Source organism: Euprymna scolopes, chromosome 23 (assembly GCF_053919585.1).
Source record: "Euprymna scolopes isolate OS-2025 chromosome 23, ASM5391958v1, whole genome shotgun sequence".
NCBI classification, from domain to species: Eukaryota; Metazoa; Mollusca; class Cephalopoda; order Sepiida; family Sepiolidae; genus Euprymna; species Euprymna scolopes.
In genome coordinates, this window is record NC_136504.1 from 45,593,250 (window position 1) to 45,607,115 (window position 13,866).

Sequence of the window (13,866 nt, forward strand, 5' to 3'; positions counted from 1 at the left end):
CATATTTAATATATATATATATATATATATATATATATATATATATATATCCATTTCTAAGAAACAGGTTCAATCAAACTTAAGGAATTAATGGACAAAACAATGAGTTGCAATCTATAATCGACTTGTTTTTCCTATTCATTTTCTACAATAACAAGCATTACGTTTATTTAGAATTGACCGTTAAATCTTTTTAAGGCTAAACTTTAGGAGATAAGGGTCAATTTCAAATGAGAATAATAAAAGAAAATATTACAAAATGGAAAATCTTTCAATTACAAGATAATGTCAAAATAAAATGATATTTCAAATATATAAAAACGCAAGTGATGTTTGGAATTATAAAATATTTATGAAGCTCTTACATCAGAATAAATTCACAACCTCTCGCAATTATTCGCATCATTTATCTATTTGCACTTAGCATTCGCCAAATATTTTACATTATTCGTTCTTTCTCTCATCATCAAAATATATGTACAGATGAAATGTGCAGTGACAAATGTTTTACTAGAAGAGAGATTTTAATGCTTGTGCAGCAAATGGAATTTTGAACAACTACATTTCAGGCAAAAAACACTATCACATGCTTACATATGTCAAAATCACAAATTACAAAAAATGATTTAATAGAAAAAATAATTACAATCAAAAATTACATTTTTCGAATAACAAGTTTTATCATATGTTTTAATTTGAAAGAGTTGTGCAACAAATTCTGTATGACAAACTGACTTATCTTCCTTGTTTTCGACTACTGAAAAAAATTTTAAAATATCGACCGCAAGTGTCTGATGTTTTTGTGAAAAATATATTTAGTACATTTATTGGATCGTTTTTCATAATTTTTTGGAATCTATACTAATTTCAACATGATGCATAAGTATATAATAGTGTTTTTACGTGAAATGCATTTGTTTAAAATTCCGTTATACTGCACAAACACTTAAATCGTTGACATAATCAAGCAATGTGTGAACATATCATACAGATAGAAGTATCAATGTATCTTACCTCTGGTTTTAAAGCTTTCTTTTCTCTGCTGTCTGCAATGATATTAGCATTGGACCTCAACCAATGCATTTCTTGCACAAGTTGCAGTCCACATTCTCCGTGTTCGAATGGCAAATGAAAGAGCTCAACAAGCTGCCGTAGATCGTCACTGGAAAGGACTTCTGTATTGTCAGAGCTGTCAAAAGAACCCGCAAGACTACTGCTGCTGCTATTGTCCACTTGCATAACATTGTCAGCTGATGACGATGTGGATCCTTTTGGAAGTTCTGTGGGATTGGACGGGAAACAGTCCATTGGCTCTGTCTCGGGACAAAGAGTGTCTACAATGTTTTCTGCTTCAATGACAGCCTCTGGCGGTGGTTCCACCAAGCTATTCAAAGGTGCCATTACAGGTTGCATGAATGAGGGATTATCAACCTCGGGTGGTGGGAACACACCTGCAGGTACAGGAGGAACCATGCACCCCGTTGGAAGGGTCACTGTCGGAGGAGTAACAGCTATACAAGTATTCACAGGCACCATCATAGGAACAATAGGTTTGGGAAATGAAAGTCGAAGTGAAATTCGTGTCATGGCTAATTCCTTGATCCATTCTTTGATGGCAACTTTGAGAGCAGATTTTGGTTGGTAGCGGACGTCAAATTTTGCAGGAATATCTTCATCAGATGTGAAATCAATTTCCGTTTCTAGTTTAATATCAGATGCAATTGGACTCAAACGATCACCTGAATAATAGAAAGGAATTTCAATAGAGGAATCGTACAATTTCATCTTGAATTATTTGAATGGTAAGAATTCGGCATAAAGTATTAAAAAAAGATAAAAATTAAACCCAAGTATCGAATCTACATTAATACAATAGCATGATCACTTTTCGGTTGTTTTTGTGCATGTTTCTCACCTCTATGCAACTTAAATTTTTTTTTTTAATTACTATTAATTGGCCTGCTTCCCAAATGATTACAATATGGTAGCCTTCAAGTCCAATATAAACAAGTTCTTGTTGAGCCATCCCCTTAAATAATTCAAATTCTGCTCAATCTACATCACTAATTATTACTAAACTACCACGTTACATTCATCAAGCCTCATCCTTGAGTGGCCTTTGAGCCTTGATAAGTGGTGACTTCCTTTTAAAAAAGAAAAAATATGCATTGAAATATAAATCCTGTTCAAAAAATTACGAAATTAAATCCACCAAAATGCACGTTAGCTTTTAGAAAACAAGTCAGCAATTCTAATCTTCTGTTTAGTTTGAAAAGAAAGAAAAGGTCATTGTCCAGAATTCCCCCTATATTAAAAAAAACAAAAATACAGAAACATTGTATATTTTTACAAAAACTCTTTACAAGTGATAATTAACTTTCACAATTAAAACTAGCTAACCTTAACTAATGCTGAGGGAAGGGGTGCTCCCCTCCTCTCATTTACGGAGAGACAAAATTATACGTCTTACCCCATGCTGTCTGAACGAAAAAGAGAGAAAAAAAAAAGACAGGGAATTATGGGATTACATTTTTCTGTGTATCCTTCCGCTTACGGGCAAATTACCACCTGGCCATGCTGAAGCGGGTGTTAACAACCACCACAACCGGGGCACTAAGATACAGTGTCACAATGTTGCATGACAAAGATTCAGGGAGCTGCTGCCAATTCTTACATTTAGGCGCACTTCTTTCAGGACTTGTGGCTAAGTTTTTTCGGCTTGCAATAATTTCAGCATAATGATCATACCACGAGGAGATTGATGTGTGCCAGTAAACTAGAGAAAAGAATTCCTTTAGTAAGACTATCAGAAGCTTGGTAGTGGTGCATGCCTTTTGCTAAGAAACTCAAATTATTCATTATTATATTCAGAATTGCCTGGGAAAATGATTAACTAAAGAAACTCCTAAACCTCACATTAATAATTTTATTCTTATGTTTTAAGTAAATAATTAGCAATTTTCAAGTAAGATATCTAAAAGAAAATGTGGTCATTTATACATCAATATATAATTATCAAAGTTACTTTAAGGAAAATACTATTTTTAGGATGTTTAAAAAGATTGTTTCATTTCAATAAATAATGTGAGAGTCACAGAAGTGACACAACTCCAAAACGGTCGACATGTTGTAAAAAAAAAATAAATAAAATAAAAAGAAAAAAATTAAAAAAAAAAAAAAAAAAAGAAAAAACTTCGGTTCTTGGCAAGAATTCCCCTTATATTAAAAAAATATCTGCATGATACACTTACTCATAATGAAACAAAAATATCACATTCTAAAAATCATGCAAATCGATCAAGTAATTATATTTTTTATAAATAAAATCATTTTTAAGCAATTAATGAGAATTCTTGAGTTATTTCCGTTTGTGTTCATTTTTTTCTTTTTTAGATTGTTTTGAAAATGGTGGACAAGACAGCCCCACTCTTCTGCTAAAAATTTGATTTTTTTTTTTTATTTCGTACATTATACAGACTTTTCTTTAATCTTTAATATTGAGGGAATTCTGAACAAGGACCGAAAAGATATTTTTATGTAGCTTGTAGAACAAAAAAGGTTTTTGCCCAGAATACTATCTAAAATACAGGAAAATCTTGATATATGTATCCGTTATGAAATAAAAAAAATAAAAAATTCATATTCCAAAAATCATGTAAATTGATCAAGTAGGTTTTTTTTCCTAAGAAAACCAAATTTTATGAGGAAGTGAGAATATTGAGTCTCGTTCCACCATATTAAACAAAGGGGGACAACTCAATTCAAATTACAGAGATAGAAATAGAGATAAAACTCAGTTTTGGAATGGCTATGAAATACTATTAATCGCTAAAAATCATAAATTATTTTCCATATAAAAATATTACATTTACATGATTTTTGAAGTATGACATTTTTGGAGTATTTTTGAAGTATGACAGTACACATTTTTGCTTTGTTAATTCTGAACAACAACCCAAGAAAAAGGTTGTAACCACAAACACATAGGAACTATTTTTACTTTATATATGAAAAGATGTGAAAAGTGACAAACCTGCAATAATATCTTTCTTGACACCATTGACATTTGACTTGCACCATTGTGCTAGGGTGTGTAGTGGAATATAGTTTGCTTCAAACTCACAGTTAGGATTGGTCAGCACACCTTTTACATAGGGAATGATTTCTGGAGAGCGGCCATCATAAGGACCAAGAAAAAGTCTCCTCTGGTCGTAATCATTCGCATGAATGTTATCCCAAATCACGGGTTGCCTCTGTAATACTTTGGAAACTTCTGTTAACGTCGGGATTGTTATTCGTTTACTAACAACTTTACAGCCTGAAAAAGAGGATTTTTTTTTTAGAATTATATTGCAATATTGGAATTGGATGTCAAATTAAAACTTATGTATTTTGTAATTATATTCACTGCAAACAGTGAAAAGATGAATATTATATGAAAAAAGAAAATCATATAAATTGATCAAGTAGATTTTTTTTTTAAAAATAAGCAAATCAAATTTTATTATGAGTAAGTAAAAAGAGACCATCTTATGCTGCTATCTTAATGAAACAAGGGCAGATAATTCCACAATAATTCAAACTTGTGATATCAGCGTTGTAATGCGTACAATTTCTCATGATCACTTAAAAACATCTAAAAATTATTTTCTTTATAAAAATAAAATTACTTGATCATTACATGTGATTTTTGGAATATGATCTTTTTTTTTAATGACAGATATGTACATCATAGATATTTGTGTAATTTTATTTTTAATATAGGTGGAATTTTGGACAAAAGGTATTTTTGAAAATGAATGTGTTGTGCTGAAAGTTCAAGTTTTTAAATAAATTTTTTAAATTCACATTATTTATTTGGTTTTCAAACTTTATTATTTAAAGCACTAAACCCACATTCAAACTTTCTTAAAAATAAACAGTCATTTCCATCAGATGAACAGACTGTCTCCAAGAAGCATATATGATTTTCCAAACGTGAAAGACCAGCAAAAAGAAAAATGTTTTACTTTTGAAAAGAATGCATTGCACTTAAAGTTCAGGTTTTAAAATAAGTTAAAAAAAAAAATAATTTATTTTGATCTCTGTTAAACAGAAAGCAGAAGTCCAAATGATACAAGTTCTTTTTAACTGAATTTCCCAACTAGAAAGAGGGAGGGACACTAATCTCCTAAGTTTCATCTCCTTTCTATACATTACTTTACAACATTCCTACTTACTGGAATGTCAATCTTTTTTTCCTTTTTAATTCTTATTACATTTCCCACGATGCATTTCATTTATTTCATTCTAGTGAAAAAGAGGATAAAGTACAATTTCCTATTTTTTTACAAGTTAAAATGATTTCAATTATTGGAAATTGTACAACACAAGATGTCTGATTTAATCTCATGTCACAAAAAAAGAAAAAAAAAAGATGCAAAATATACTTTGTTAAAAAAAATTAAACAAGCATGTTTTCCATGTACATATCTTGAGTATCTAAAAACAGAAAAGGTGAAAGGGAAAATCCACTTTCCAACTCTTGGTCACACTGCTGAGATTGAGTACATTTCAACTTTTATCTCTTCAGCATTCAAAATAACTCTTTTTACTCAAGAGAAAAATATTCTTTCATAAACTCCAATTCCAAAGTGAAATTCCACCAAAATGGCAAATCATGATTTGACATCAATTTCAAACTCCTCCTGTCCACTACGGACACATGTATATACCAGCAATACTTTTACATGTTGACCGTGTTATATATAAGGATGGTGACATTACAAATTATCAACATCTTGAAACTGGGGCTTGACAATTTCTTGATACTGGACTATGAAAAAGTATGACATGATGTTAGCTCTAACTACTCCAATCCTGTCAATTTTAATTAATTATATTGATGATAGTAATAATTCATTGGCTGGTTGTCTTGCTTAACAGCATATAAACCATTTTTAGGTTATTTAATGCCAAATCCAATAATTTTGGTAAAGTTTTTTTTCTCCAAATTCTTTATATCTTATTCATAGTGTTTGGTTTGATTGTTTTGTAGAAGAAAATTGTTGCTTTTGCTTTTGACTTTACAGAACATGATTGAGTTTTGGAAAGAGGGGGGGGGGAACATCAATGCTTGGTGAATTTTTGATCAAGAAACAACCTGACCTGGCAGCACCAGATGCCCAAACAGGTATTACTACTGCAAGCCAAACCTGGGAGCAAAGCCAAACCTGGGAGCAATGGTAAGTAAGGGGCAACTACACCTTTCCAAAAGTTCCCAAATAATAGGGCCTCACCACTGGAGGTCTTTTATGGTCATGCCCAGGACCCAACAATTTAATTATGTGCGTGTGTGTGTGGGGGGGGGGCTCAGTTTGCTTTAATTAATCATTTTAAGCCCCCCCCCCCCTCCTTATTCAATGTGCTCAATTTGTCTCCACTACTAAAATCCTCTGGAACTTTGTCAATGTTATAGAGTCACGAGATTCCTACTTCTGCTTTCTTCATTCACATATTTTTCAACCTCTAACCTCAACACATAATCACTTGATACTGTTGTTCTTAAATAATTCAAGGCTTCTTTTCTCAATGTACAACAATGGTTCTTTAAGAAAAGTCCCTATAATAATAATAATAATAATAATAATAGAATAATTATAAAAAAGAAGGGTGCTCCATTTACCTGTCCACATGACATCAATGTCTGGCAATAATTTTGCCCCAACGGTGCTTAGATATTCTGAGGAGGCCACAGCTGGAACTGCACGGGCAGCACAGTATTCTGTGAAAAAAAATATATTATATATATATATATATATATATATAACTGGGCATTTTGTTAAAACTTAAATGTAAAATGATTGTTTTGTTTTTATAACATATGTACGTATATTCATTTAATGCTATTTTTGCAATAATTTTTAAGCTTCAAGTTATTAGCATTTTCAATTAGTTAATAGAGTATTCTATTAACTAATTATTCTATTAGCTTTCAAAATAAATTTGTTTTATAGGTGTTTATTTTAAAAAGTTAGTGCTTCAATAGGATAAGAACCCATATTGACCCAAATATTTCTGATTGCGATTTGTGAAACAAACTAGAAATGGCTCTACAAAAAAAAAAAAAAAAAAAAAAAACAGAAATAGCCTGAAATAAATTAATATTTTGTGAGACACAAATGAAAAATAATTTGGATGAAAACAATGAATCAGCAATAATTATTTATTACATAAATACAAGTACAAAGAAATTACTTGGAAATGAGAATATATTTAATTGTCCGTCTCTGAGCTATTGAATGTTTTTCCATTATCAGCTGATCAACTGCAAGGGCACATAAGTTTTCCAAAATGATGTTTTAATCAAGGGGAGATCACTTAAGGGCAAAACGGTATTTTCCTTTTAAATATAAAATATTTAAAAGTATTTTTACATACATTTATTAATATGGTTAAAGCAGTTTACTAATTGGAAGTTATGAAAACAATGTAAGAAGGCAAACACAACTAAAGTATACATTAAGTATGGGTCAAATAGCTATGGATATAGGTTAGGCATGGGTCAAATAGCTATGGATATAGGTTAGGCATGGGTCAAATAGCTATGGATATAGGTTAGGCATGGGTCAAATAGCTATGGATATAGGTTAGGCATGGGTCAAATAGCTATGGATATAGGTTAGGCATGGGTCAAATAGCTATGGATATAGGTTAGGTATGGGTCAAATAGCTATGGATATAGGTTAGGTATGGGTCAAATAGCTATGGATATAGGTTAGGTATGGGTCAAATAGCTATGGATATAGGTTAGGTATGGGTCAAATAGCTATGGATATAGGTTAGGTATGGGTCAAATAGCTATGGATATAGGTTAGGTATGGGTCAAATAGCTATGGATATAGGTTAGGTATGGGTCAAATAGCTATGGATATAGGTTAGGTATGGGTCAAATAGCTATGGATATAGGTTAGGTATGGGTCAAATAGCTATGGATATAGGTCAGGTATGGGTCAAATAGCTATGGATATAGGTCAGGCATGGGTCAAATAGCTATGGATATAGGTCAGGCATGGGTCAAATAGCTATGGATATAGGTTAGGTATGGGTCAAATAGCTATGGATATAGGTTAGGTATGGGTCAAATAGCTATGGATATAGGTTAGGCATGGGTCAAATAGCTATGGATATAGGTCAGGCATGGGTCAAATAGCTATGGATATAGGTTAGGCATGGGTCAAATAGCTATGGATATAGGTCAGGCATGGGTCAAATAGCTATGGATATAGGTCAGGAATGGGTCAAATAGCTATGGATATAGGTCAGGAATGGGTCAAATAGCTATGGATATAGGTCAGGCATGGGTCAAATAGCTATGGATATAGGTCAGGCATGGGTCAAATAGCTATGGATATAGGTCAGGCATGGGTCAAATAGCTATGGATATAGGTCAGGCATGGGTCAAATAGCTATGGATATAGGTTAGGCATGGGTCAAATAGCTATGGATATAGGTTAGGTATGGGTCAAATAGCTATGGATATAGGTTAGGTATAGGTCAAATAGCTATGGATATAGGTTAGGCATGGGTCAAATAGCTATGGATATAGGTTAGGTATGGGTCAAATAGCTATGGATATAGGTTAGGCATGGGTCAAATAGCTATGGATATAGGTTAGGTATGGGTCAAATAGCTATGGATATAGGTTAGGCATGGGTCAAATAGCTATGGATATAGGTTAGGCATGGGTCAAATAGCTATGGATATAGGTTAGGCATGGGTCAAATAGCTATGGATATAGGTTAGGTATGGGTCAAATAGCTATGGATATAGGTTAGGTATAGGTCAAATAGCTATGGATATAGGTTAGGCATGGGTCAAATAGCTATGGATATAGGTTAGGCATGGGTCAAATAGCTATGGATATAGGTTAGGCATGGGTCAAATAGCTATGGATATAGGTTAGGTATGGGTCAAATAGCTATGGATATAGGTTAGGCATGGGTCAAATTGGTATGGGTATAAGTAAGGTATGGGTATAAGTAAGGTATGGGTCAAATAGGTATGGGTATAGGTTAGGTATAGGTATAGGTTAGGTATGGGTCAAATAAATTCCTTTCAAGTTACTAAGGGTTAGAAAAAATTAATTTTGGGTTTATGTAGAGATGAACACCCTGTCCAAGGTTGTCACAGGCAATTTAGGTTTGTGTTCAAAAGAAATTTTATTTAACCCATAAGTGGAGGCTTAACAGGTACTACCACTCCAGGTCAGAGCAGACATGAGACTAATGGATGACTCCACACTCACCAAAGCTCCTAAATTAGGGACCCTAACCACCAGATGTACTTGAAGGTCATACTCAGGACGATTAAATGAAAGACAAAAGGGACAATGACAAGTCATTGCATTTCAAAGATGAGATGAGTAAATAATTCTAAATTGATAAATGTTAAAAGACATGAACTGAAAAAAAACAACACTAACCTGTTGGGCAAAAGAGGAATTTAAGCTGTCCCAAGTGTTGGTAGGTTTCATTTGTAACGGACACCTGAGCAGCAGCAATTGACTGGAAAATGTTTTTATCAGCTTCACAAAGTTGGGGATCAATATCATCAAACAGCAGTGCAAAAGCATTACAGCCAAACGTGGAGACCTAGCGTGCGAGACAATGATATAAACAAGGTTTTTATAATGAATAGATTAAAACGCATTCAAAATGAATACACAGCAGAAACATTTGTCAATATTTAATTCTTTCTTAAATCTTTCTAATTACATTCTTCCCCCCCCCCTATTTTTTTCATCTTTCTTGATCCTTGTCTTTTTTTCTTTTAAAAGTTTTTACTTTAGATATTTTCCTCTTCCCAGCTTTTTTGGTATTTTGTTCTTTCCTCTTTTGATCCCTTATTTCTTTATCCTTTCCTTTGGTTTTGATATTTTCTTTGCTACTGTTTTATCTTGTTTTCTTTTGTTTGTTTGTCTTTTGTTATTTTTGTTTCCATCTTTTTTATCTTTTCATTTTTTTTTTTTTTTCTTCCTGGATATTTTTATTCTAACTTTTATAGATTAAAAGAAAAACTTTTTCTAATTTAAAAATAAATAAATAATTATTTCCCTTTTCATCTATATGCGTTTTTCTTTCTTTCATTCATTCTTTGTCCCTTTATTTCTGCAATTATGTCCTATTATGTCCTATAACAAGAAAGATATTGAAGGGATCCCTTATTGGCCAAGCCAAATTAGTCAGTGTTCTTTGGGTGGCATCTTTTTACACATAAAAGAGATCCTATTGACAAAATTGATGAAATCAACACTTGAATTATTAATTTGAACAGTCTAAAAGTTAAATTTGATCTGTCATCGCCGGTCAGTGTCTGGTTACGATAAATCACAAGAAGATTATCATATTAGTTGTATTCGAAGATTCGTACAGGTTCTTGGCTTGCAATGCCAGTAGTACTACTGATATTTCCTCAATGGTTTCCATCTAAATGCATGGTAACAACATGTTTATGTTTTAATTATTCTAATACAGAAACAGTCTACAACGAAAAAAAAAAAAAAACTGCCAGAATACCTATAAAAGGGCAATTGGCCAAAATAAACATTCACTGCAAGCTTATATTGAATTGCAAGTCAAGGCATGCATAACGAAAACATAGAATAGGAAATTATAAAGGAATTAACAGAAAAAAATATTTAATTCAAAAAAATTAACCAATAATATATTATTTGGAATCAAAGGAAGGAAAAAATTCTACCACTCCTAACTGGGTTGTTTATCTTTTTTACTCCTAGTTCACCCTAACTCCTTTCAGACATTGATATTGATGGATAGTTATTATTGGGTCTCAGACTGCAAGAGTTGATATTTGTCCAAGGCATTATGCCATCTGGTTAATTGAGAAGGAAATTATGAAACAGAGTTAAGATTAAAGCAATCTATTTTTCTTTCCTTTTGTTCAAATGAACATGAAAATTCGCCCATAGAGTGGGGGCAGGGGGTTCAGTGAAAAAAATTTGAGCAGAGATGTGGATTTTTTATACGGTCAAGTGGATGATAGCATTAGCCAATAAGCTAGCCAGAGACATGTTCACCATTTCTAACAAATACCAACTCATTTTCACCATCAGGATATAGCTGTCTTATGAGTAGACATCATTCTCTATTCTAATAAAACTGTTAGGTTATCAGAGTTTTTGTAATTTCATTTACTTTTCTGCTTCCCAGCTCACTATGAATAGGTCTACACCCAAGAAGGTGAGACAGCAATTACCACAACTTTGAACAACTACAGCTATTCGCAGTATATACAACAAAATGATCCTATCATTAAACAATCAGTCAGCAACTCAAACCCCTTGTATTCAAGAGCTGCTCATATCAGCTAAAGGCTGCCAGATATCTATTCAGTATTGAACAGTACAAACAATTGGGGAAGAGTTACATAGTTTTTCCTATTCCCAAGTTGAGAACAAATCCAGCTTACTTTTCTCATCAACCTCTAAACATATTTATTAAAAGTAAAATCAAATTTTAAAAAGGTAGCAGATTTCAAGTGTGGAATATTCGTTGTGAATAATTCTTTCTTGTTTCTGCATTAGTTATCAACCAAGAAGGATCAAGTTGATTCCTTCCCCCGATTCAAACAACATCTTGAACAAGTGCCACAATTTTTGATTTCTGACGACTCACAATTCCAACATCAAGAAGAGTAGATTCAAGCACCAATGATAGCAGGGTTCATACAGATTTTCAATATTCATTTTCGAGGACTTTCAAGGCTTTTAAAAGTTTTTCAAGGCCTTCCCCAGACAAAATTCAAGTTTTTGAAAACAAAATTTTGGGTTTGCTTTATAATCAATCAACAGCGATTCAAAAAAGTGGTTAAAAAAAAAAAAAAAAAATCAAATCAAATATACAACAAATAAATGTTACCATAGTCAATTAAAGTTCATTTGCAACCTACCTACATCATTTTTGGGTGTTTTTAAGTAGTTTTAAATACTTTTTATTTATCTCAAATATTAACTCATTACGGCTTTTAAATTTCAAAGAAAGATGGCTGACGTCCTGTTCATTTTTTAAGGGGGGGGGGACAGCCTGATTTTCAATTATTTCGATTATCACATTTTATTTGTAGCTGCCGCCAGAGTTGAAGTGGATGCAGCACTACAGATTGGATTGAAAACTCATATGATGATGTAATATGTTGTGAAGACAACGCAGAGGTTTGAATAGCAGATTCCAACTAACGTTTTTTGGCAGCAAGCTTGAGAAATACGACTGGAGACTAGCTGGATTCAACTGAACTTATCTAGGAATTTATTTCTAAAAGCTGGGAGAGGACTTGAGGTAAAGAGAAAATATAGGCACACAAACATTCACTTACCAATTTCTCTGAATGTGATTAGCCCAAGAAGACACCTCTAAGAACCTTCCATAAATATTTCTCTTTTAGGTTAGTCATGAGGAGGGCTCTGACAACAGCATATTCTTTTTCTTGTTTTAATTCTCAGATATATATCCATTGATATCTTATATGTTTTTATGTAGAGTGATGTGATCCTCGGTTAATTAATTGTGTCTGTGTCGGATATATACACAGTAAAACAATGAAAAGAATATGCTGTTGTCATAGCCCTAGTCATGAGTACAGAAGCTCTAGGAGGTTTCTGCATTGTCACCATGGATTAACACAAACTGAACAACTTACAACTATTTCAAACATGCCCTCTCTCCTATCATGTGGGTCTAGTACAACAAATCAGTCTCTGCAACCTCTCAATCATCCTCTCTTTATGTAACAAGTAATGTTACAATATATAACTATATGAACTCCAAATCATTTATTCAAATATTCATTTTTTTTTCTTTTCAATGTCAAAATGATAACATCGGGTTACAAAAAGATGTAATGATGTATATGAAATTAATTCTAATAATCTCATCGAATAAACAGTTGGATTACCTGCTCCAATTTCCTCTTAAGAGCTGTGACATCTTTAGTACTAGAATATGTAATATCTAACCCTGGAGAAAGAGCGTAAACGAATTCGACATTCTGTTCGTGGGCAGCGTTAATCAGTCCTGTCAAGCAATCTGTTAAATAGAAAACAGTTAGTCAAGTTGAAATTGAAGATTTAAAAATAAAGAAAATACAAAGGATTTAAGAACATTAAGTCAAAGTTTGCAATATGATTATAGAATAATCCATCAGAAAATAAAAATTTAACTTTCCATCCAGATATTGGATTTAATTATTAATACCAAAAGAATATATATATATATATATATATATATATATATATATATATAAGTAGGTTGTAGTTTGCTTGAAGCATTGTTGAAGAAAATTATAAGGTAAAATTAAAAGCCAAGAACAATGCGAGATTTTTTTTTTTTTATATATAGAGTAAAATTAAATGCAAACAAAAGAAATAAAGTTCTTTTTTTTGTTGTTTGTTTTTTCTTTTTCACACAAATTTTAACTCTAAACAACAGTAATTTTTTTTTCTGTTGTATTCAATGGTGATATAAATCTCAATATATTTCAGACTTATTAGTCCATTTTCAAGAGAAGACAGCGGAAGAGTGTTCAAAATTGGAAAAGTAGCCGCCGAGTTTGCCACGTGATACCGCGAAATATAGAACAAAAAATGACGTTAGGAGAACGTTAAAATAAATCAGTTGATGTTTGAAATACTTGTTGCGTTTGTGAATCAAGGGAGATGACTATTCAAGCAAGGTTTTTTTTTTTTTTTTTTTTAATTATTGTTTTTCTTATGTTTTAAACTTATATTATAAAAGCGGAGCTCAATTCCAGTCTATTGTTTAGTGTGGGAGTATTTTTTGAAATAATTAAAGATTCGAGGATACGAAGTTG

General features: G+C 32.3%; 1 protein-coding gene across 1 annotated transcript in view; it reads right to left on the reverse strand.

Annotated features, from left to right (window-relative positions):
- LOC145245863 (protein O-GlcNAcase-like) overlaps positions 1 to 13,866 on the reverse strand; it is a 72,467-nt gene that overhangs the window by 37,415 nt on the left and 21,186 nt on the right. Inside the window, exons 4-8 of the mRNA XM_080107570.1 lie at positions 12,952 to 13,082; positions 9,464 to 9,632; positions 6,665 to 6,763; positions 4,034 to 4,318; positions 1,015 to 1,739 (exon numbers count right to left, since the gene is read on the reverse strand). Coding sequence (XP_079963696.1) covers positions 1,015 to 1,739; positions 4,034 to 4,318; positions 6,665 to 6,763; positions 9,464 to 9,632; positions 12,952 to 13,082 — 1,409 coding nt within the window. The remainder of the gene's footprint in view (positions 1 to 1,014; positions 1,740 to 4,033; positions 4,319 to 6,664; positions 6,764 to 9,463; positions 9,633 to 12,951; positions 13,083 to 13,866) is intronic.